The sequence below is a fragment of the Balaenoptera ricei genome, chromosome 9 (genome assembly GCF_028023285.1).
Source record: "Balaenoptera ricei isolate mBalRic1 chromosome 9, mBalRic1.hap2, whole genome shotgun sequence".
NCBI classification, from domain to species: domain Eukaryota; kingdom Metazoa; phylum Chordata; class Mammalia; order Artiodactyla; family Balaenopteridae; genus Balaenoptera; species Balaenoptera ricei.
Window position 1 is genome coordinate 6049898 of NC_082647.1, and position 21222 is coordinate 6071119.

General features: G+C 49.8%; 1 protein-coding gene across 2 annotated transcripts in view; it reads right to left on the reverse strand.

The window, feature by feature from the left end:
• Nucleotides 1-4180: 4180 nt before the first annotated feature.
• NUB1 (negative regulator of ubiquitin like proteins 1) overlaps nucleotides 4181-21222 on the reverse strand; it is a 28956-nt gene continuing 11914 nt past the window's right edge. For both annotated transcript variants that reach the window (XM_059933008.1, XM_059933009.1), the window contains exons 8-15: nucleotides 20270-20376; nucleotides 14965-15151; nucleotides 14178-14285; nucleotides 12007-12159; nucleotides 8233-8379; nucleotides 6185-6280; nucleotides 5339-5516; nucleotides 4181-5096 (exon numbers count right to left, since the gene is read on the reverse strand). In XM_059933008.1, coding sequence (XP_059788991.1) covers nucleotides 4918-5096; nucleotides 5339-5516; nucleotides 6185-6280; nucleotides 8233-8379; nucleotides 12007-12159; nucleotides 14178-14285; nucleotides 14965-15151; nucleotides 20270-20376 — 1155 coding nt within the window. In that variant the 3' untranslated portion in view covers nucleotides 4181-4917. The remainder of the gene's footprint in view (nucleotides 5097-5338; nucleotides 5517-6184; nucleotides 6281-8232; nucleotides 8380-12006; nucleotides 12160-14177; nucleotides 14286-14964; nucleotides 15152-20269; nucleotides 20377-21222) is intronic.

Consider the following 21222-nt stretch of genomic DNA (forward strand, 5'->3'; position numbering starts at 1 on the left):
CGGGGAACTAAGATCCCCCAAGCTGCGCGGCGCGGCCAAAGAAAAAAAGCCGCAGACTGTCTATTTTGGCAAATTGTCCACTTGTGAAGAACCGAAATACAGGTCCTTAACAGTGCTCTGCGACACGTCGTCTTTTGTTCTGCCCACGGAGTCCCAGCCCCATCTCGGAGGGAGAAGGGGTGCCGGGAAGCAGGGGCCTCACGCCCGCCTGGGCCTGGCCCCAGGGGCTGCGGCCTCACAGCCCCTCCAGTGTCGCTGCAGCGCCACTCGAGTGCGGAGTGGCATGGGAGAGGCCAGGGAGCAAGGAACCGGCTCCTTAGCTGCCTGGGTGACAGCGGGGACGCCTGCTAGTCCGCCGGAATCGAGGAGGCCCCTCCTCTCGGGCGTGGAGCAGAAAGGCCCCCGCACAGGTGCCAGCTCCGCGCCCCGCGTGGCGAAGGCCCTGGAGGTGTACACAGGAGGCCGCTGGAGCACCTGCCCGGAGGGCATGAAGGGGGAAGCGGGGCTCAGACCCTAAAAGGCCCTGAGGGGAGCCGCGCCCAGCAGCCCCTCTGGCTCCGGGAGGGGCCCACGTTCCGCGCCCACAGGGCCCTCCAGGCCAGGCCCTGGCTGGCCCCTCGCCCCGTGCAGGAAGAGGAAGCGCTGCAGAGGACAGTGTCCGCCCTTGAGAGCTCAGCGTCTAGCCAAGGACAAGCCTCCCCGGGCAGAGGCAGCCCTTGACGCAGAGAGGTGGGTGCGCCGGCGTCTTCATGCAAGATGCGCGGCAGGACGGGCTTCACCTGCTCCCTGGGGTGCCCAGGTCCATGCCTGATGGGTGGATCCCACCCCCTTGGGAACAGGTACAGGGTATTGACACCAGGGGCGGTAGAAAGGGTTGCATACCTCTGTGATGGGCTCTAGGCCTGACCCCCAAACCCTGGGAACCCAGGGGCCTCGCCAGGAAGACAGGCTGGCCGGTGAGAAGAACCTGCAGAAGCGGCATCACCCAGCCTTCCTTGGGTGGGACTCAGCACGGAGTACAGGTGAGGGGTTCCACGTGCGCGGCCTGTCGTGTCTGGGAGCGCTCACTTCCTAGCGGTTCTTCTTCTCCAGGGCCCGAGGCTGTGGTTACAACGGCAGGCCCACCCCGAGGGGCTTTCGGGGGAGCTGAAGCGCACTTCAGGGAGGGCAGGCAGAGAGAACCACCTTGAGTACCTGCGCTGATTTAGTCACCTTCTCAGTCTGCTTTGCTGACAGAGGCAGTCTGAGCAAGCAGACTCTCGCTCCTTGGTGCTGACATTTGATGCTGCCTTCCTGCCTCCACAGCTCTCGCTAGCAGAGCAGGCAGCTTATCCAACCACGGGGGGCAGATCCTAAAACGGCTGCTGCGTTCGTTTTCTCCAGCCTGCCTCTCCCAGAGAAAGAGTAGGAAGTGAAAAACCGCTATTTTGCATTTATACAGCATGACATATTTGGGTAAATTTTATTTCAGTAATTTTCTTTTTTGTGTGCTATCTTTGTCTGGTTTTGGCATCAGGGTGATGGTGGCCTCGTAGGATGAGTTTGGAAGTGTTCCTCTGCAATTTTTTGGAAGAGTTTCAGAAGGCTAGGTGTTAACTCTTCTCTAAATGTTTGGTAGAATTCGCCTGTGAAGCCATCTGGTCCTGGACTTCTGTTTGTTGGCAGTTTTTAAAATCACAGATTCAATTTCAGTACTCGTAATTGGTCTGTTCGTATTTTCCATTTCTTCCTGGTTCAGTCTTGGGAGATTGTACCTTTCTAAGAATTTGTCCATTTCATCTAGGCTGTCCATTTTATTGCTGTATAGTTGCTTGTGGCAGTCTTGTATGGTCCTTTGTGTTTCTGCAGCTTTTCCTTTTTCATTTCTAATTTTACTGATTTGGGCCCTCTCCCTTTTTTTCTTGATGAGTCTGGCTAAAGTTTTATCAATTTTGTTGGGTAATTTTTATTTCAGCAACATAGAGGGCTTTGCTAGATGTTGAGGAGGATATAAAGACCAGATAACCACAAGATGTTTCTTTGCCTTCGATGATATCGTCTTGCCTCTGATAAATACCTTCAGTTGGGTAGGGGAAGGACAGGAAGTACTTATAGGACATATGGGCAGGAAAACAAGGACAGGACATGGCAGTGTCACCAGAGTCAAGAGCAGACAGAAATTCATACAAGTGATGGGCATCAGATCGGACCGAGCGCAGCACGTTCTCGCCGCAGCCTCCCGTCGTTGACCCCATCGGCCTCACAGGCCTGTGTGTGCCACTCCTGCTCGGAGCCCTCTCACGGCCCTGGTGTTCACCACTCAAGTCTAGACCCCCGCCTGCCTTTCAGGGTGCTTTGTAGTTGGACTCGGCAATCTTTCCAGCCTCAGTCTCTTCCCCCAGCACACCCTCTCTGGCGGGTCTAGAACAGCCCCTGCGACCCCATGAACATGGCGCACTCAGCTGCTATCTCATTTGTCCCAGGTCTGGAATGTCCTTTCCCTCTGACTCTCCAAGGAGAACCCCCCCAAAGCCCATCTGCCCTGTGACTTCAGGCTCAGCACATTCCCTCCTGTTCAACAGCATTTTCATCACAAATGTCCTTTGCTCCTTCTCTTGCATTCCAGAGCAGGGAGTGATTCCGGAGCAGGGAGTGACACACAGTCGCCACCTGTCAAGTTGCATACAACCAGCTAGAGGCAGAGCCAGGACCGAAGCCCGTCTCCCGGTGCGTGGAGAGGGCATAGCCGGCACTGTCCCGAGCTCAAGAACTGGCTTCTCTGTGTCTCTTCAGAGGAAAATGGAGCACTAGACCTGCTAGTGTGGCTTGAATTCCCTAGCCTTTTCCAAGATCCATTTGGGAAGCTAGAAGCCACACCTGGCCCAAGCCCAGGACAGTAACTTGTTAGCCAGAAGCTGCAACCTAGGCCCCAAATCCAAGTCTGACATGGTCTCAGATGAGGCTAGAGACCCCTCATCGCCTCGGCCCCCAGCCGCTTCCAACGCCGAGGAAGCGAACCCTACTTCCCCGACTCAGCCTCCCCTCCCCCACAGGCCCAGAGCCTTTGTACACTTCACCTTTTATTATTTTTTTTTAAAGTTATGTTTATGTGAGATGGGTCTCTATTTTTTATTTTTTAATTTTATTTTTATTTTTGGCTGCGTTGGGTCTTTGTTGCTGCGCGCGGGCTTTCTCTGGTTGCGACGAGCGGGGGCTACTCTTCGTTGCGGTGCGTGGGCTTCTCATTGCGGTGGCTCCTCTTGTTGCAGAGCACAGGCTCTAGGCGTGCGGGCTTCAGTAGTTGTGGCACGCGGGCTCCGTAGTTGTGGCTCGCGGTCTCTAGAGCGCAGGCTCAGTAGTCGTGGCACACGGGCTTAGTTGCTCCGCGGCTTGTGGGATCTTCCCGGACCAGGGCTCAAACCCTTGTCCCCTGCATTGGCAGGCGGATTCTTAACCACTGCGCCACCAGGGAAGCCCACACTTCATCTTTTAACAACAGACATTGATGGTGCTTTTGAGGGCATACGTTTGACTTCCTCACAGAAGTCAACGGAAGCAAACGTCTCGAACTAAATGAAGCTCTAGACCATCCAGACATTTTCAACACTCAACAGTTTAGGAGTTTGAGTAACTCATTGCAAAGTTAGGCTGACAATTTTTGAATATATTTTCCACCTTTTATTTCCATCTGTATCATCCATTTTAAAAGAATGACAAGAAAATATTTCCACCCATTCAAACTGGACTGCTCTCCAAGCTTTATGAAAATGATTCCTGAAAAGCTGAAGCATTTCAGCCAGCCCCTTGACGGCCACCATGTGGCCCACCTGCCCTCTGTCACAGGGGCTTCTGGTGACTCCTGGAGGGCAGGGAGAGCCTTGGGAACACACCTGGCACTTGATTCATCAGCACCCGGCTGCTGCCAGCTGTGTCCTGGTGCTGGACAGGGTTTTCATGCAGTACACGTTTACGGAGGGTCGCGGGGTGCAGTGAGAACGGTTATTTGAGCTGTTAAGAGGCTAACAACATACCTTTAGAGACAGTCTTCTGTAATATACCCAAGAAACCCCACAAAGACATGGAGAAAACATACCTTAATCTCTGACAGGTATCTTACCTTAGCCAGCAGCGAATTTAATAGGACAGAAATGCATCTAAAAATGCTAATTAAAAATAAGTTGCTTTGGTTAGCATTTAAGACTTTACCATTTAATAAAAGATTTTATTTTTGTAAAGAAGAACTTTGAATACATATATATATTCTGAATTTCAACCTGGAATTTCAAGTGCCTACTTTACTAAGCTAAGCACAAAACACGGACGTTTCAGGCTGAGGGCGTCTGCCACCGTTTGGTGCGGCTGCGGGAGCCGATGCCTCGTCATCAGGCCCCCAGAGCACTTGCCGTGGTTGAGGATCTGAAGGACGTCTCCGGGACGGGGCAGAGAGGCTGAAGCAGGAAGGCAGAGCTGCATCACGGGAAGGAGGAGACGATCGAGCAGGGGGCTCAGGAGGGCAGGAGAGCCGGGCAGGGTGAAGACGAGGAGACAGGGCCAGCTTCCGCTCCCATGAGCTCCTCCCGGATCCCTTCCCTAGGGGCCACCCTATCCCAGTCCTTCCCATTTCTGGGTGGGGAAAAAAAGGAGCAGGGAGGGCGGCATTAGGGTTGCGGAACCTGAAGGCAGCTGGGAACCGCAGGATCAGGCCAGAGGCAGCTCAGTTCCCAAGAAGGACCCTGGGGACCGGCACCCGCCCCTCCCACCCCACCAAGTCTCTTACTCTTTACATCCCTGTTCCCCGCCTACCCCTCCCACCCCCAGGTAGGAAGCACTCTGGAGCAAAATCAGATAAAACGTAAGAAAAAAAAAAGACCTGCATTACACTTTTCATAATGATAGAATTTATAAGCAGAAACTTAAGTGCTTATTTCTGTTCATCATTTAGTTTCTCTTTGTTGCTGACTTTATATTTTCTACATAGGATAAGTACTCTGCAATAATAATTTCTTCATCTTCCAGAGTTGAGTCAAGGTAATCTTCTTCATGTTCTGGGATATCTTCCAGGATTTCATTCACAGCCTCTGTCTCCATATCTTCATCTGTTGAGGCGCTAGAGGTCCCTGCAGTAAAGAAGTGCAGCAACAGGGGAGCTGAGGGAGGAGGACAGAAAGAGAAACCTCCACGGGGACCAAAGGGACCCACGTCAGCTCCAGCTCGGCCCTCCCGCCACAGCGCCCGAGCAGCCCGAGGCGTGCAGGTCTGCGAACGCCCCTCGCGGCCCCGGGAGGCGCACGCCCCGCCTGCCGGCTTCCGCCCGAGCAGACACTCCCTCCCAGCCGGTCTTCAGAGACCGCAGACCCACCTGCAGAATCGGACGGGGACGTGGGTGGCGTTGAGGAAGAGTCTTCCGCCGAGAGCTGCAGGTCAGGAGGAAGACTTCCACCGTTGTGAGCGAGGGTCTGAGCTGCCAGCTGGACGTTTCCCCTGAACACCCTCAGGGCTGCCTCGGCCGCTGCCGCGTCGAAGCCCATGTACACGAGCTGGGAGAAGGGGGGCGGCACTGCTGAGGGCCCAGGACACACGCCGCGCGCCCGGCGCTCCCGCCCCCACGCAGGGCCGGGACAGCCAGGTCTCGGGGGGACACGTTCCTACAACCCACCGCACACGTGTGCCACCGGCCTTCCCGCGCTGATGTGCGCGTGCGGCGACTCGGAAAGGAAGGAGGAAGGCCTGAGGCGACCACGTTGGTGCCCAGTCACCTCAGAACGGCAACCGGCTCGCAAGCCAGAGGAAGCGCTGCGGTCACAGACCTAGTTGTCACCAGTACCGTTAGCTACGTGTGTGCAGCGCGCTGGGCAGGCTACCGTGACGGGGGACACACGTGGACAGCACAGTGGCATCCCTGCAGGTCACAGGCAGGGGAACGGGCTGACAGGAACGGGAGGCGATGCCCCAAGAGGCGTGTGCAGAAAAGAGGAGAAGAGCCTAAAGAAAGCCTTCCCGTCGCTTCCCTGGGTTTCCTACTCTGAAGGAAACGCCTGTGCCCGCTTCCACCCGCTGCAACTGCTGCAGGGAGGCTGCGCCCTCGGGCGGGCCCGTCACCCCCGGAGCCCAGGACTGGGCCCCGCCTGGCCGCCAGCCTCGTCCCGCCAGCCAGTCCCACACGAGGCTGCCCGGGCGGAGAGGGGCACAGGGCGCCTGCACTCACTTGGTCAACGGTTTCCCGAGAAGGACTTTCTTGATGGCTGTTGGTTTCCGGACCAGAATCGTTTAACCACCACATCTGAGGATGACGGAGAAGAATCTAAAACGTACAGGGATACCCGTCACTCATCACTAGCGTCCGCTCGGGCACTCAGGCAGAGACTGAGCACCTGTCACGTGCTAGGCAGGCACAGCCGCGGGACACACGAACAGGTGGGGGCAACTGTGGCGGACAAGGCTCGGGGTGCTGTGGAAGCAGAGAAGAGGGACCCTGAACAGGCTGCGGCTGGAGAGGCTGCTGTTCAAAGGCGGCTCCCGCCAAAGGTTGTGTCTGAGTTGAGGTCTGGAGGATGAACGAGACTATTCAGGCAACAACAGTGCATCTGAGGAAGCAGGAAAGGATGTGAGAGAGCAGGCGGAAGGATTCCAAGAAAACAGAAGCTTGCTGCAGCTCAGCCTTAGGGGTGACAAGGTCATAAAGAGCTATAAACGGAAAGCTATAAGCAGTCCAGGGCTGCCCAATGTGACTTCTCTTTGGAAGGTGACATGCTCTAGGTTTACAATGTCACGGAGAAGAGCAGAGTTCTTTGGACCCTTGATTTCTCTGTCACATGATACTGACTCTTAACCTTATAAAGCCCTTTTGGGGAATTTCCCTTTTAACACTAAATACTTCTATATCGATCAAATGTATTTATGTACTATTTGTATAATTAAAAACTAGTTTTGAGCCCCATCAGTCCCTCCGCATATTCAGAATTTTTAAATTTCTCTAAGAAATCAAATGAGATATTCAAATAACATTTTTGAATTAAAAAAATATATTAATACATATATTTGAAAATTCAGTCGACCCTTGCACAACGCAGGAGTTAGGGGCACTGACCCTCATCGCAGTGGAAAACCCAAGTATAACTTACTGTGGGCCCTCAGTATCCACAGTTGCTCCGCATCCGCAGATCGTGGAGTACTATATATAGTATTTACTATTGAAAAAGGTCCACGCATAAGCGGACCCAAGCAGTTCAAACCCATGCTGTCCAAGGGTTAACGGACTGACTAATGGGGCCTCTGTAGAACAGGATGGGAGGTCTTGAGAGTAAAAGGCAAAGGTAGGGCAGGCTCCCCACTGCCTGCAGGATTCAGTGTGAACTCCCCAGCAGGGCAAACAAGGTGACGCGGCCCGCCTAGCCCCTGCCTACCTGTCCAGCCGCATCTCTGGCCATTCCCCACCCCGCCCCACCTCCAGCAGGTGTAACCCAGGCCTCGGCAACCCTGGGGGGCTCAACTCCCCCGGCCTCATGCTTCAGCCCTTGGCGCTGACCCCGCTTCTCCTCCGTCTGCCGGACCCTCTCCCGTGACCGCCCCCCCAGCTCAGCTTGCAGCCCCTGCTCCCCCACTGTGCTGCGCTCCCACATGGTAGCCCTTACGCCACTGTGCTCTCTGCGTCTGTCTCCCCACTAGCCTGTGGGCTCCCCCAGGGCAGGCGTCATCTCCGCTGAGACTCAGCACAGCACCTGCCTCATTAAGTATCCTGTCTGCTCCTTGAACAAAAATTGGAAAGGACGTGGACCCAGGCAGAGTTACCACTAATCTGGATCCCAACCTGTTTAGTCACTTCTGAGGACTTCTTTAAAAAGCCCCTTTGCCAACATGTACTACTGACTAAATAATAAAACTAAATATTCAAAGAAAACATTTTAATTCAAAAAAATTATCTTAAAACTTCAATCACCTTTCTTCTCGTCCACCTTACTTTTAAACTGCTGTTGCAAACAGAAACCTCATCAAAGTTCCTGCCCTATGAGCCCTGCGGAATCGTGGACAGGCACTGAGGTGGCTGGGGCTCGTCGTTCTGGCTCTGCCACTGGGTTTGAGAACAAGAGAGCTCTGACCCTTAGATCCAAACCAGGAATGAAGAGGAAGGCCCGCAGCCGCGGGGCTCCTGGCGTCAGGAAGGACAAGAGAGCAGCTTCAACGAAGAAGTGGAGGGGTGACGCCTGGGCCGGGAGCAGGGCTGCTCAGGGAGGCCAGAGGCCGGGGAGGGGTTACCTGCAGGGCCTCCTCCAGGTTCCCGCTGGCCTGGTGGAGCGCCTGCTTGGCTGCGCGAGCGGAGTAGCCCATTCCTTTCAAACAGTTTATGTTCTCCAGGCGGCGTCTTTTCTTCTCTTTTTCCTCCTTCCTTATTTGGTCCAATTTCTTTAGGAAAACAGCAGAGTTACCAAGTTAGGGATTGCGGTCTTGTAGAAAGCCTTCTCAATCCATGCTCTATAGGATTCTCAGGGTCACCAGGCAAAGTGAAAACCACAAGGAGAGGTGACCCTCTCTCTCCCCGTCCCGCCCAGCATGAGGGCCACTAGGGCAGAGACCAGGGGTGTGCTGCTCGTGGGGAAGCCCAGCGGGAGCCGGAGACGTCAGTCCAGGGAGGGAAGAGAGCACCTAGGGGACCACCACCTGGCACCAGAACAGGCCACTGGGAACCAGCGGGCACATCCTGCGGACCCACAGAGAGGTGGATGTGCCTTCTTCTAGGAAGCGGGGGGAGGAGCTTCCTGCATGGGTGGGAGGGCTTCTCAGCCTCTGAGTCACCTGGGATCTTACCGAAATGTGACTCTGAACGTGGGGGCCGTGGAGGGGGTGGGTGGGTCCTAGATGGCACTGAAGCCACTGATCCGCCCCCCACTCCCTGGGTAGCGAGAACTTAGTCCACTTAAAACCCCAAGAATGCTCCCGCCAGGTGACAAAGGTCACCTACCCCCGTGGTTCTCAACCCTGAGTCTCAGAGGTGCCTGGCGTTGCTCCAAGAGCCTGAGGAAGGCCACAGGTTCAGTCTCTTCTCCTCTTCCCACCTCAGCCCTCATCAGGAGAGTTCTGAGTTTGTTTTGAAAACAAGTATCACTTTATTTTATTTCTATTTATTTATTTATTTTTTGGCCGAGCCATGCGGCTTGTGGGATCTCAGTTCCCCGACCAGGGATCTCCCCGGTGGTGAAAGCGCCAAGACCTCACCACTGGACTGCCAGGGAATTCCCACAAGTATCATTTTAAAAGGATTTCTGCTGATGAAAACAGTAAAACTAAAACAGGTTTGAAAACCACTAACTGAATCCAACCTCATCATTTTGCCAGTGAGAAGACAGAAATCTCTCAAGACAGGTGACCCAGTCAAGGTCATCACCGACAGCAGAGCAGAGAGACGGCTTCTGCACATTCTAGAAATGGTCAGCCCTCGGCCCAACACAGGGAGAACAGCAGAGAAAACAGCTTTTTCCTTTGATGTATCTACTCCTACCTCCATGGCTCAGTGCAAGCAACAAGGGTCCCCTCTACATTCTTAGAGCAAGAACACGGCCTCACCTCTCAGGAGAAGAAAGGAATCCTTGCCACGGAACCAAACACTCCCAGCTGGCAGTAGGACTAGGCAGAAGGGGTGACTGCCCACATTTCCAGGGAGGAAGACAACCTCAGCCTGTAATTCCCTGTTTACAGCAGTGGAGAGCCTACCTGTGAGCAAGCGGGGCTGACGACGGCTCGGCAGCTCTGCCAGCCTGCTGCCCACCCCCTTCCCCGGGGCCGCGGTCCGCACCTCCACCGCGCCCTCTAACTGCCTCCTCCGGGCCAGTCTCCCCGACTCCGAACCCTTCTGCACAGGCCCGGCAGCTCACGCACCTACTCCAGTCCCGCAGCGGCCCCTCCCCGCACCCAGTCAGGCGCCAGCGCTCCTGCGGCTCCAGCTCCCAGGCCCCGGCTCCGCCTCCCAGCTGACCCCCCCGCTTCACCACAAAACCCACGCAGGCCGGCGGAAGTAGTCCTATCACTCACATTTCCACTTTCATTCACACGTACACACCATGTAAAATGCCTCTACCCCGTCCCATCCTCTGCTTGCAACTCCAGCTTCTTCCACTTATATTTCAAAAGGCTAATAAGAAGCACGAATAACATTCAAGCAGAGAAAGACCCTCCCAGCCAGCCAGCCAGCAGACACGGGCCTCAGAGCTGACACAAAGTTGGGGCCTCAAAGAACCCTTTTTCCTTATTACAAATGCCTAAGTCAGTTTTCTCTGACCCATGTAGATACACACGATATTTCTCTTTATACTAGAATTAGGAAAATAAACCAAGGAAATGACAGTAAGCACTGTATTGCGAAATCTTATCGACACGGTAGGGTCAAATGTTGTGAGAGAACTGGGTTCTAAAGTCACGGCTGCGTACAGGCAAAATGACTGAACATCTCTTAGGAAGGCCGCCACGCTGCCTCTCACGGCCTCGCAACACTTCAGCACTGTACAGTGACCTCGGTTTCATTAGTCTGTTTCTTTTGCCAGATGAGAAACTGGCCTGTACTCAGGGCCACGATGTACAAAAAAGTCAAACTTTTAGAAATCACCTATTACCACTACTCAGTGAGATGTTCAAACCCGGAGCTTCAGGAGCTGAGAGGACAGTAGATTCACGGGAGCTCACCTGCTATGGGACTCGGAGCTGGTCTTCCCACCAGCCACCCCAGCTCTCCCTAGGGTGTGGGAAGCTGACTAGTTCCCCAAGTAGGCCCTGACCAGCCTAAGCTAAGCAGACAGGCTCAAGCCAGTCAGGTCTTGGCATTCCCCTGGCCACGGCGACCGGCTCAAAGGTGGCCAATCAGTTAGCAGCTCAGAAGGTCTCTGAGGATTCTGGGACCCGGGCCATGCTCTTGGTGTGATGGGATGACCCCGGTAACACAGAGGAGGCAGAGAGACAGAAACCAGAACTCAGCGACAGGGCGAAGCCACTGAAGCAGCTAACCTGAGACCCAGCCCTCCTCTGGGCTCTTTACAGTTAAGTAGGCCAGTGAATCCCTCCCTTACCCTCTTAAGTGGGTGTTTAAGCCAGTCTGAATTTGTTGCCTTCAACCAAAAGCATCCCAACTACACATCCACTGAGTGGAAGAGTGAGCAGGGTCAATTGCACTGTATACACTATTGTTTTTTTATTTTCTCCAAGGGCTTATAGTTTAATTCATTAAATGCACATCTGATAGGACACCACTATTTTTTAAAAAAACACTTATTTTTGCTACTTATAAAAAGTTAGGAAGTGAAGTGGTAACTTTTACCATTTTATAATATCTCTTGGCTTTTCAGAACCTTCTGTAAAAACTCAGAATGCTATTCTCAGATGGGAATTAGAAAGTACAGGAGAAAACCAGAGCCTTAGTTCAGGTTTTGCCACCGATTTGACCCATGACCCCGGAAAAGACAACCTCTGAGCCTGTTTGTAAAACTACCATATTCGATATGGTAACATTCCTTCCAACTCTGAAATTCTAAGTTTTTCTTTTAACTGTACTTATCTCTAATTGTTTTAAATGATTATAGTTTTGAATCTTTGCTTTTATAACATAATGTTAATTGTTCATATGATTTGACTCATGTTTCCAGGCAGGAATGACATCCTGAACTGTAACAATGGCTCCCTGGAAAACACAGGCCCCTTTAAAATGCTTTCCAGAAATGTACTATGATTAAAAGAGAGAGAGAGAGAGAAGACTGCTTGGGTAACTGTACTTATGAGCTACCTGCCACCATAGCAAGAATAAAAGGAAGGAAACTGCACTGTCTGAAAACTGATGCAATTAAAAAAGACAAGTTTTTCTGCTGACTTCCAAGTCTGAAGCAATACAGAGTTCCTTGTTAATAATACCTACTACGGAATTGTCTTTTTCTGTTCTTTCATATCTGAGAGCTAAGGCACTTTGGAGATAATTTTGCTATTGCCTCAAGTTTCACACCTACTCAAAGGCAAAGGCCTCAACCAAGCATTGCCAAGACCATATCGAGGTACCTCTCTGCGGCTGGTGACGTGGGCAGCTGCGTGGGCCACGTTCCCGTCACATGCCCTTAGGCCAAGCCGAGCTTCCTGGGCACTGAACCCCAGCTGCATCAAACTGTGAACTTTTGATGGATCAATGTATAGCTCTTTAAAGAGCTGACATGCCTACAGACAAAGAAAAATATAAGAATCATGTAACCATAGTAACATTAAAGCTTAACACAAAGCTAAAACCTAAAGGAAATTGGACTGTACCCAATGTGAATTAGGGTGTGTCAGATTTTAGATAAAACCTCTAAATGTGACCTATTCTCAACCAGTGCAAATGCAAAGAGACAACACCCTCTCTGCTCACATGACTTATATGCAGTATAACATGAGAAAATAGGCTGAGGGTTGTGGGAGGGGCTGGTATCCATTATCTCCTCCTTTTTGGTAATAAAGTCCCCTGAATTGGAGCTGAGTGTAGCCAGACGGTCTAGGCCAATGGCATGTAGCAGAAATAACAGGAGCACCTCCTGAGTCACCTCTCTAAAGAGGCCTGCCCCCGACTCTCTCCCTCCCTCTGCTGGCTGGAGGAGGCACTGACAGGAGCCACCCTGGCTGCCTCACCAGCTGCCCCACTGCCCTGGCTGCTCACCCGCCTCACCAGCCACCCCACTGCCCTGGCTGCTCACCCGCCTCACCAGCCGCCCCACTGCCCTGGCTGCTCACCCGCCTCACCAGCCGCCCCACTGCCCTGGCTGCTCACCGGCCTCACCAGCCGCCCCACTGCCCTGGCTGCTCACCCGCCACACCAGCCGCCCCACTGCCCTGGCTGCTCACCCGCCACACCAGCCGCCCCACTGCCCTGGCTGCTCACCCGCCTCACCAGCCGCCCCACTGCCCTGGCTGCTCACCCGCCTCACCAGCCGCCCCACTGCCCTGGCTGCTCACCCGCCTCACCAGCCGCCCCACTGCCCTGGCTGCTCACCCGCCTCACCAGCCGCCCCACTGCCCTGGCTGCTCACCGGCCTCACCAGCCGCCCCACTGCCCTGGCTGCTCACCCGCCACACCAGCCGCCCCACTGCCCTGGCTGCTCACCCGCCACACCAGCCGCCCCACTGCCCTGGCTGCTCACCCGCCTCACCAGCCGCCCCACTGCCCTGGCTGCTCACCGGCCACACCAGCCGCCCCACTGCCCTGGCTGCTCACCCGCCTCACCAGCCGCCCCACTGCCCTGGCTGCTCACCCGCCTCACCAGCCGCCCCACTGCCCTGGCTGCTCACCCGCCTCACCAGCCGCCCCACTGCCCTGGCTGCTCACCGGCCTCACCAGCCGCCCCACTGCCCTGGCTGCTCACCCGCCACACCAGCCGCCCCACTGCCCTGGCTGCTCACCCGCCACACCAGCCGCCCCACTGCCCTGGCTGCTCACCGGCCTCACCAGCCGCCCCACTGCCCTGGCTGCTCACCCGCCACACCAGCCGCCCCACTGCCCTGGCTGCTCACCCGCCTCACCAGCCGCCCCACTGCCCTGGCTGCTCACCCGCCTCACCAGCCGCCCCACTGCCCTGGCTGCTCACCCGCCTCACCAGCCGCCCCACTGCCCTGGCTGCTCACCGGCCTCACCAGCCGCCCCACTGCCCTGGCTGCTCACCCGCCACACCAGCCGCCCCACTGCCCTGGCTGCTCACCCACCTCACCAGCTGCCCCACTGCCCTGGCTGCTTACCCGCCTCACCAGCTGCCCTGGCTGCTCACCCGCCTCACCAGCTGCCCCACTGCCCTGGCTGCTCACCCGCCTCACCAGCTGCCCCACTGCCCTGGCTGCTCACCCGCCTCACCAGCTGCCCCACTGCCCTGGCTGCTCACCCGCCTCACCAGCTGCCCCACTGCCCTGGCTGCTCACCCGCCTCACCAGCTGCCCCACTGCCCTGGCTGCTCACCTCCACAGCCAGATGAGAGAAACGGAAACTTCCAGCCAGTTAAAGCCACTGCCTTTTTGAGGTGTTCTTATTACAGCATCTTGCCTGTACTCTCACAAATACGAATGTGTTTACAGTATATGTGAAGGAGAGGGGAAGGGAGGGAGATGCACTTTCCTCACCAGTCACCACTGAGTTTATGAAATACTTAACTTCTGGGGATTAAAAAACAAAGTAGGTGAAAATGGTCACAACTTTGGAGCATCCATTTTCTTACCTTGTTGAGATATTCATAAGCCTCTTCACCATTTCCACTGTGATAATTTCGGATACCTTGGAGCAAGTAAAGTCTTAAAAACAAGACTTTCTCTTTTCCACAATTTCCCTAGAATTATTGGGGGAAAAAAAGATAAGACTGTCTTATTTCTCACTACAGGTCTGTAATACTCACATTTATAATTCCCTTCATCTCCACAGGGGCAAAATGGCATTACTAAAATGTTTCTATCTTCACTATTGCTGATGGCAAAAGTAAGGATCCCAGGGTACAATGGCATCGCCTGTCCCAAACAGAACACCTATCACCTCCAGGTGCCCAGGACAGGGGCCCCTCTGGTCAGGAGGGAAGTATGCAAAAACCCAAACCAGGAATATCTCTTATGTTGCCCTGCAATTCCCAAGCAGAATTCTGATGACCTGTGGAAACTGCCTGAGAAAAATCCTTATTCCAGCTCTGGAGCTGTGACTCACTCGTGTGAACTGTCACTGTTCAAAATGTCTATTTTCTGCATTTAAACCTTTCATTAGACTCTAATGAATACAGTCACCAGCTCTCTCGGTCACAGTGATCAATGGGTTTCTGTGACTAGAAAACTGTGTTCCTCTGGTCACAGGCTAACTTATAAGATGTTTAACAATCCCCTTAAAATATGGCTTAAAAAGAACACATTGCATACTACTATCAAATAAATCACCTTTGGCAGCAGTCTAAACACTTTAACAGGAATAAACTCAAATTCTACAAATGGGCTCACTAATACCTAAAACTAATTACAGCAACATACTTTTATGTGGACCAGTCTCTGATGATTCTCTCCATAACAATTTTTAAAGCATTTCTGGGCCATGTTTAATTTCTTCTCTGCGTCGTCCAGGCATTCCAGCTGTCCCAAGCGGAAGTAGCACCACACTATGTCCAGCTGGAGTACTGCATAGTTGTCCACAGTGTCCAGCAGTTCTCTGCAGCACTCGCTGCCAAAGACAGGAAATGACATCACTGACAAGAAGCAGTAAAAACCTTTTTGTGAACTACTGGAATTTTTTTTTTCCAGTTTTTGGTGTATTTCCAAAGCCTAAGACAGAGATCACAATGTTTATGAAGGGAACTGTATTTATAATCTGAATCCTTCCAATGGGAAAAAAAAAAAAAAGGAGTTAGGGCTCAGGAATAGAAGCTCAACACCATCTGCCCTGGGAGGGGGAAAGAGAGAGAGAGACAGACAGACAGACAGATGCACACACACACCCTTGCCATGTTGGGAAAGAGGCTTGGCAGGAAGCGGAAATCGGGGCCACTGTGTCAGAACCCTTCAGCAAACGTGGGGAGACCATGCTTTAAAGCAGTGGTTTCCAACCTGACTGCAAACTAGAATCACCAGGATGAGGAATTTTTCTTTCCTTTTCTATTTTTTTTTTTTTTTGTTTTTAAGAAACACTGATGCTAGGACCCCACTATATCAATTGTAACAGAAACCTCTGGAGGTGGGGCCTCGACGTCGTATTTCTAAACCCCCCTAGGTAATCCTAATACACAGCCAAAGTCAGAACCCCAGAGCTTTAAAAGCACACTAAAAAACAAAAAAATCCTTACTATGAATGCCTCACTTGATGAAGACTCTGACAAGGCATTCATGTCCAATCACATTACAGCTGGGGAAAAACAATCCAGGCAAATGCCAGGCTCTGAACGCCCAGCTGATCTTGGGGCCCAGGTGCAGGTTAAATCTACTTTGCAGCTGTCACAGCAGGCTGAACCCAGATACAGAGAAAGGGAGAAGACAGGCAAGGCAACGGAAGGTTGACAAAGATGGGCATCGAGATAACTTATTTTGATTTTAAATTGTGATTATGTTAGAAATTCATAATGCAAATCTAGATCTCAAGTTTGAACCCTCTTCAATAAGAAAGTAAAATTTCGAACATTCACAAACTTTAAAGATCTCATCTGTTTTTGTTGGTATTCTACTAAAAGTAAGACTGCTCTGGTATAAAACTACAAAACCTGCATGCCCTCAAGCTTCCCATCCTGCCCGTCAAAATCTGCTTGGGGTGGGGGGCGGGGAAGAGCTCTGATTCTGTCATTTATGTTTGTTTTTTTAAAATAAATTTATTTAATTTATTTATTTTTGTCTGCGTTGGCTCTTTGTTGCTGTGCTCCGGCTTTCTCTAGTTGCAGCGAGTGGGGGCTACTCTTGGTTGCGGTGCGTGGGCTTCTCATTGCGGTGGCTTCTCTTGTTGCGGAGCACGGGCTCTAGGCACACGGGCTTCAGTAGTTGTGGCATGCGGGCTCAGTAGTTGTGGCTCGTGGGCTCTAGAGCACAGGCTCAGTAGTTGTGGCGCACGGGCTTAGTTGCTCTGCAGCATGTGGGATCTTCCCAGACCAGGGATTGAACCCGTGTCCCCTGCATTGGCAGGCGAATTCTTAACCACTGCGCCATATAAACGACAGGGAAGTCTCTGTCATTTATGCTTTAAAGCAGAAGTCTCCTAAGTGGAGTGCCTGCACTCCAGGGTGCGTACAAGACAATCCACTGGGGCATAAGAATAATCTCTCAGAGCAGGATTTCCATATTTATTTGTGGTTGCTTTCTTTGAACATTTCTATTCTTTGTGAACGTTTTGTAACATACACACCATATTTTACACACATGCACACACATCCAGATGTATGACCGGGTGAGGGGCACCTTCTCTGAATCTTCTGCTTGGCCTGAGAACGTGATATTGAGAGGAGAGGAAGAAGTTCATGGACCATGGTCTGATCTTACACTCCAGGTGAGATTTACTGATCTACCTGTAGATGCCTTCTGTTTCTGGGAGAGAAGCCTACCCCACCATTCTCAGGAAAGCAGCGGACATTTAGCCAGTTTTCAAAGTCTCATACATGTGAACAGGCTTGTTTGTGTCTAAAGCATCAAGAGTGAGGACAGAAACTGCCTCCTTTCAGTTAAAAATAAAATCATGCGTATAAGTTTGACCCAGAATTGAGTATTTGTGCAGCCAAAGCCAAAACCAAAACCAAAACCAAAACGCAGCACAGGTCTCACATTAAAGAGGTTCATTTCATTCTTTTAGTTTAAAAAAATAACACTTTTTATTGATATATAGGCCTATAAAAGAGATCATGACATCACCTGTATATAATAATTTTGAAACTGTTAGGACTATATTTGAACCTGATCATGTCACTCAGAAAAAAATTTAAAGCCTTGTATAAAATTGTGTCTTAGAGTATATTTTTATTGATTTTGCTTTAGTAGCCTTAATAGTCAATAGCCAATAAATTTTCATGTTAAAAACATTAATTAAAATCAATGTATAACATTGATTTAAACAAAATATACTGAGCCTAGCTTTAGAAAAATTAAATCCCATTTGGGCTTAAGTCAGTTATTTAACAGAAACTTATTACACTTGCCTCATGAGTTTTACATTTTTTATATAAAATAAAGATATTAATTTCAAGAAAGGTAAGCTAAGCTTAGGTATCTGCTTTTTTTAAAAGGAAGGTTGGCTAAAAAGTCATTTTTAGTTTTATTACTGGCTGTAAGGAACTGGATTGTGTGCAGTTTTTTTTCGTATTTCTCGGTACATGGGTTCAATAAATATCATTAAGCGTTGCTTGGGATGCAGTTAAAAACATGTTACTTGAAAAGAGTGGTGTGACCTTTTCAAGGTTTAGTTTTAAGCTTTGTTAGGTGGGGACCAGAGCAGCCTGTAGGGCAGAATTAGCCCTTCTTCCGAGGCCACACCCTACTGAATTCTCTAGCCAAGGCCCCGTTTCCCACAGGTTATCACCCGCCCTCCGTGAACTCTCTGCTTCTCTGAGGGGGTGCTTTCCCAGCCTGGGGGCAGGGCGGGCGGGACCTCACAGGCCTGTGCTGACCATCACTCAGCAGAAGAGTCCAGGGGCGCCCTGTGCACTCTCCCGCAGGCAGCTCTCTCCTCCCACCACTGTGGCCTCCCTGGATTCCGAGCTCCATCTCTTCCACTCAGGGGAGACCAGGAGGCTCTGCCTGGGTTTCTCCTCCGCACACTGAGGCCTGGGAACTCCAGGCAGTGAGCTGAAACAATTCACAGGGTTCCACTCGTTTGTTTCCCCACCTCAGGGACCACTGTCCTGCATTGCCAGAAAACCACTGTTTTTACACATTTTGCCCAGTTTTTCAGTTGTTGCAGGGGAGAGCGTAAATCCGGTCCCTGTTACTCCATCTTGGCCAAAAGCAGAACTTACATTTTTAGCTTTAAATAGGGCAAAGAAACTACTTTCAGTCATACTACATACCATACCCCAAGATGTACAAAAGAAAGCTGTGATAGAACTTTGAGCCTACTTGGAGAAGGCAGGAAAAACATCAAGGGGCAAAGGAAGAAGAACAACTTAAGTTTCTTCCACCTCCACTGCTGACTTGCATTAGAGTTGATCTCCTTTACGAAGAGAGGGAACGTGCACAAAAATTACACTAATAAGTTGACCTGAATAAACAAATCCCCAGGAGAAAAACCCAGTATTTTCTACTTAAAAAGGCACTGACAATTATTATTGGATTATTATGTCTACTACTCACTGAACATGTTAACGTACTGTGAAATGAAGAGAGAGTTCTTTTTATTCAGGGTCTCCCTGAGACCTGAAAATGACTTCAAGGATGTGTCCAAGGTAAAAAGATTGAGAAAGGCTCATACAGACAAATCAAGATAACCATGTCTCAATAACTGCTGAAGCTGGATTATAAGTGTATGGGAACTCATTATATTAGTCGCTATTTTTATATGTTTGAAATTTTCCAGAATAAAAAGTTAGAAACAATTATGGAAGGGAATAAAAAATTTACCTGAATTTAAGGACCTAACTTACAGCCTGCACTGCTACCTATAGCAGAAGAGAATAAAACTGACACTCAGAAAAAAGCAGAGACAAAGAGGCAGAGGAGGAAAACCAGAGAGGCACCAAGCCCTTGTTCTGGTTACTTTCAGCTTTGCCCCCTCCTCCCAAATATTTTATACAATAAATCCCCCTTTTTGCTTAAATTTAAGTTTGTTCACTTATAACACAGGGTGCTGCCAATACAGCTGGCAAACTATATATACTTACATTTAACTTCTTGAATGTACTGTATATATTGGGAATTCCTCAAAATGGAAAAGAAAATAACACTGATGTTGTTACCTTTTGAATATTTCAAACATCAAGTCTATTTTTCAAATATTTCATCTGCCTGGATTATAGCTTCTCAGTACTGTTTCCCATTAAGAGGAACCAGGAGCCCTTGAGAAAGTGCTGGCTGTTGCTCTGGGGCAGGAAATATTCAGGATGAGTCTGGACCAGCTCTGGGCACCAGAGAGCAGAGACTACAAAGATTACGCCAGAATCGGGTCAAAAGGATGCAGGACCACCTGCCAGCTGAAGACAGCCAATTTAAGCTCTGAGGTGTGAAGCGTATCAAATGTGTTAAAATCCATGAGCTCATACTGATACTTAAAAGAAAAAAAAAAAGGCAAACCTCACCGGTGATGTCATCTTTGGAAGATGCTAGGGAAGCAACTCATTTATTCTGAAAACAAGAAAATAAAGAGAAAGAACCCAGCATTTTATTCTGTCTTTCTGTACAAATTGTACCTTAGGAGGACCAAACAGCTGATAAGGAAAAATATTTTTCAAATGAATTCTAGCAATAAATGCAGAAGGAATAATAAGTTATCACCATTTTGGAGCGCCTAATGAAACAATGGATTTAGGGAATGCTCATCAACATCTACACCAAAATCATTAAGTGAAAAGCTGACAGGGACTGTATAATGGACAGTTCAGGCTGACAATATGTCATAAGAAACAGACATGATACCCTACATGCTTGTTGTAAAAAAATAAGTGCATATGTTTATAAAATTCTTTACAGGGAAGAGAGATCAATTAGAAATGGAACGGGGAGAAACAGTTCACAAATCAGTCTACACCATAACTACTCTTCTACGTTAACCATCTTGGGTGAAAATCTGAAGTGTGAAGTGCACGGGGTGGGGGAAGGGTGCTGTGTATAACTGTCATCTTCCTTCAAACTGGCATTCACCAAGTACAAAAGCGCCTACCAGAAATATTTGTCAGCGTCCAACAGACATGGCAAGGCTATTCCATATTCCTTTCTTTTCAGGAAAGCTCTGCCTTTCTCATGATATCCCATAGCTAACATAAGGGCCTAGGAAAAAATAAGGATTTAAAAAAACATCACTTTAAACTATAAGAAAACGAATTATATTAAAAGCATATTAAGTCTAAAGAAATCAAATAATGTGAAAACAAACAAAAAACTCAAGATCACAACTAAATCTAAAAGCCAAAATTAAGGAAAACAGAATTAAACCTTCATTTCATTTAAACACTGAAACCAAGAACTCAATTTAACATGGCTGAAATGGTCAGAACCGGCAACTGTCCCTTCGTTTTCATCACTTTATTTTAGTATCGGCTGATCTAGATCTATTTCTAGTATCCCTAAGACTAAACATATAAAAAAACAGCCAGTAATGACTGTATCCTTTTTAAAAAGAGCATTCATTTCACTCTCTATTCTTAATCAGGTTTTTTCTGAAGTATTTGTCAACTGTAGCATTTCTAAAACAATTTTTGCAAGGTGATCCAAATTTCTTTAAAGTTCATTAATATTTTTAGATTTGAATTTGTATATAATTCGATTTTGTAAAGGTTTCCCCTAAAGATCTAAATATCATCATTTAATATACGAATGTAATATCTGCAGTGGGCAAATAGTTGCCATAAAAAAATCAATTCAATGACAGTTACAAAGTTCTCTTATTAAAACTTAACTTTAATCCTTAATTTTAAATCCATAATTCATATAGTGAAACCTACTCAAAAATGTCCCTTAAAGACCAAAAAATTAAAATTAACTTGACCCACAGTCACTAAAGCTTTTCATATAAGAAGCTTCTGGACTCCAGCTCAGAGACTGATCTCATGGGCCAAGTTGTAGATGCTTCTAGAAAGACCCCCTTGGATATGTTCAAAGGTAAAACCACTTCCC